This window comes from Buceros rhinoceros, unplaced genomic scaffold, assembly GCF_000710305.1.
Source record: "Buceros rhinoceros silvestris isolate BGI_N320 unplaced genomic scaffold, ASM71030v1 scaffold39997, whole genome shotgun sequence".
In the NCBI taxonomy this organism is placed as follows: domain Eukaryota; kingdom Metazoa; phylum Chordata; class Aves; order Bucerotiformes; family Bucerotidae; genus Buceros; species Buceros rhinoceros.
This window is the reverse complement of record NW_010424623.1, coordinates 1-3,252: the sequence shown is the minus strand read 5'-3', so window position 1 is coordinate 3,252 and position 3,252 is coordinate 1. Positions and strand designations below refer to the sequence as shown.

General features: G+C 40.1%; 1 protein-coding gene across 1 annotated transcript; it reads left to right on the top strand.

Moving 5' to 3' along the window:
• Positions 1 to 560: 560 nt before the first annotated feature.
• LOC104497588 (neutral cholesterol ester hydrolase 1-like) lies at positions 561 to 2,724 on the top strand (the record flags this gene model as incomplete). Its single annotated transcript, XM_010140856.1, has 2 exons — positions 561 to 789; positions 2,651 to 2,724. Coding segments are annotated over 2 exons (303 nt in total), but the record flags the coding sequence as incomplete, so codon positions are not given.
• Positions 2,725 to 3,252: the final 528 nt, after the last annotated feature.

The window sequence follows — 3,252 nt, the reverse complement described above, 5'->3', positions numbered from 1 at the left end:
CAGCAGGTAAATACAGGACAAACCTATAAACAACGATTATATTCCTTTAAGACCATTCCTGGGTTCAAATTCTTTACAATCCTTGAGAGCTTTCTTAGTTCAGCAGTGGAAAGCCTTAATGCTTTGGGGTGGAACAAAAGAAATCCTTTGCATTTTTGATACCACCACAGAAACTTTGCCTGTGTGGTATTGCCCTCTGCTGGCACCAGTCTGAGGAGCTTCACCAGCCCCGTAGTGGAGCGTGCTGGTGAGGTTCATCTCTTTTCGGACGTGACTTTCAAAGGGAAGGGTCTGAGTGCTTGTTCACAGTTGTCTTGATCCACGAAGTGCTTGTGGTTTGATCTGTTTTGACAGTGGAGAATATTTTATGGAGAGGGTTTTGATTTAATACAGCTTTAAAGGGCTTTGATAATCATTCATTTTCCAGTGAATATTCTAATTATCCATATTCGTTTTCATATAGGACCTGCCCTTTGAAGGCAGTTGCATTAAACATCATTGCAGTATTGTATGACATGCTCTGACGTAACAGAAATCTTTTTTCTTCCTTTTTTCCCTAGTGTCACCTGATTCACTATCTGAGACTCAGCCATCACGTGACAGTTCTGAATTACTTGATTTATACCTTTGACAAGCTGAAGTATGACTCCGACAACAACGTTAACATCACAGATGTTGTTTTTGATGGTGTGGAAGTCAGAGTGTTTGAACCTTCTGCGAAGGGAGATGAAAGGCTCAAGCGCAGTGTTATTTACATCCACGGAGGGGGCTGGGCCTTGGCGAGTGCAAGTATGTGTCTGCTGGTAATTAAAGAGGATTCTGGTCTGGTTTTCTCCTAGCAGGAGAAGCCAAAAGCTGGTTTTTCCTGCCAGGGATGACAATTTTGCTAAGACATACGTGAATTCAGTAGTAGCTGTCTCCACTTCGGTAGATTAGCTCTAAGGAGGGAGGGGCAAAATATGATGAACACACAGCAAAAATACGTATCTTATCTGCATATGAGCTGAAAAAGAACCAAAAGGTTAATTTCGTTACACCCTGAGAGGACAAAATAGCTTATTGTTTAAAATTCCTGGGATGCCTGGATGGGCTGTTGGGGCCAGTGCCCCGCTTTCTGTGGTCTTGTGTAAAAGTTGAGCCTTGGTGACCAGGATCCAGTGACTATGTGTAAGGATTTTGCCCCATTTTCAAACAATAATTAGCAGAATGAGCTGAAGAGCACTGCATGTAACAGCATTGCTTGGCTCTTAAATAACATGTACTTGGAATAGGTGCTGCTGTTCACAGAAAATGGGCAGTGTGATAAAGGAAACGGGCAGTGATGGGTTCCCATCCTGTGGTCTGGCCCCCTCCCCTAGGGGACCTTTGCCACCACTAGCAGAAATTACCTTGAAAATTCATGCTATTATTTCCTGCAGTTAACTTGGAAGCCACAAACGTGATCAGAGAAAGTAAAGTACATCTATAGATGATGACAAGCTAAGCACTGATCCTTCCACATCATACAGGAGGAGACAAGCCTTGGGAGGAGAAAGTGCGTGCAGTTCTCATGGCTTCTCCAAGATCCAGATCTGATAGGAATCTTCCCCCTTTTCCTTTCCCATTGCTCCTGTGATATCGTGAAGTCTGTACAGCCTTGATGCAGAAAAAGAACATTAATTTGGTTTTCTGAAATGAAAACAAAGTGCCAAACCAATGACTGTATTGATCGCATTTGGACTATGAATGCATCAGATCATGATTGAAGTGAGATTTAGGTTCCTAAATAACTTTAAAATCTGTCCTTCACATACCTTTGTCAATCCCAGTCTCTTTGTCCAGTTTTGTAGCAGTTAAAAATCTTGCTCTTTCTGCAGAAGAATTGGCCTTTGGGATGGGTTTCCTTAGGCCTGCCTAAGGGATGTTTGTTAGCGCTCTGTCCTCCTCATTTGTTCTGTAACAGTTTGCATAAGACTCTTGTTGTGCAAAAAGTTTGTATTAAATTAACCACGCTTTGTTTGGATGACTGTAACTCAGCTCTGTCCTCAAGTCCAGGATGCAGAAGTTAATGAAACAAATGCTACAGCTAAATATTAAATTCTAGACTAGATACTTTAGAAAACACTTAGTATCTTAGTATATTTTATAGTACCGAGAACCAACGATTAAGTAACTGGAAAGGAATAAAATGAAAGAAAATCACCCCACTGATAAATAGAAGAGCTGTGATTAATCCTCCCTTAAATGAGTAGTTCAGTTGACGTTAATAGGGCAACTCATTTGAATCAAAGCAATGCAAGCTAGAATAAAATGAAAAACAAGAAGTGACTCACACAGTGATAACTTGTCTCTGGATGCTAATGCCCCCAAGCCACTGGCTATCTTAAATTTTGCCCAACCAAGAGAATCGTGATAGGTGGATGAAATGACATGCCCCAAGTCACTAAGAAACAGATGAGAAAGAGAATATTAGACTGCAGGATTTCTCAAGGCGTGAATTACATTCCTTCCGCTGCAGTATGTATTTGGCACTTTATTGCAAGCTGATCTCATTTAATTTGCTGGTATTTGCATCATGTCTTTCTATTTTCTGAGAAGGCTTAAGTACCACTTTGCGACTATTGACCTAAGTGGACTCGTTTGTCCCTAATACCATGTCCTTTCGTTCCAGGAACAAGCCTTTATAACAACCTCTGCAGAATCATGGCTGAATCTCTCAACGCTGTAGTTGTCTCAGTTGAGTGAGTAATCTAAAACTGATCGAGTAATTTTAAAGAATTAGAAATATGTAACATTGTTCTTTTAGCTTTTCCCTTGTAACTGGCTTGTGTAACTTGCAGAGTAATTCTCTATATCAGTCAGGTATTTTTATCGTTTTACAATTTCAATGGTATCAAAAATTCATTTGGGTTTCTAATTATTTCAGAGGTCATTTTAGAAGGCAGAAATGTGGAAGAAGAAAGTAGCACTAAATGCAGCTGGACAAATACTAAAACGCAAATGTTAGTGCATCTTGTAATTGTACCTACCTGTAAGGAGCACAGCTAAAAGCTGAGATCACTCAAGAGCCAAGTTATGATTCTGTAAACGCTTGTGAACTTTCTAAACAATCAAACAAATAAAACAAACACATTTGGATTTGATATAGACGTGAAGGAATGCTGAACTACATCTCTGTGCCTCCTCATGTAGCAAGAGGGTCTTTTCCCATCCTCAGAGGCCACTCCCACTGCTGCAAGATGTATTTTTAACATATATATTTAAAATAATGTT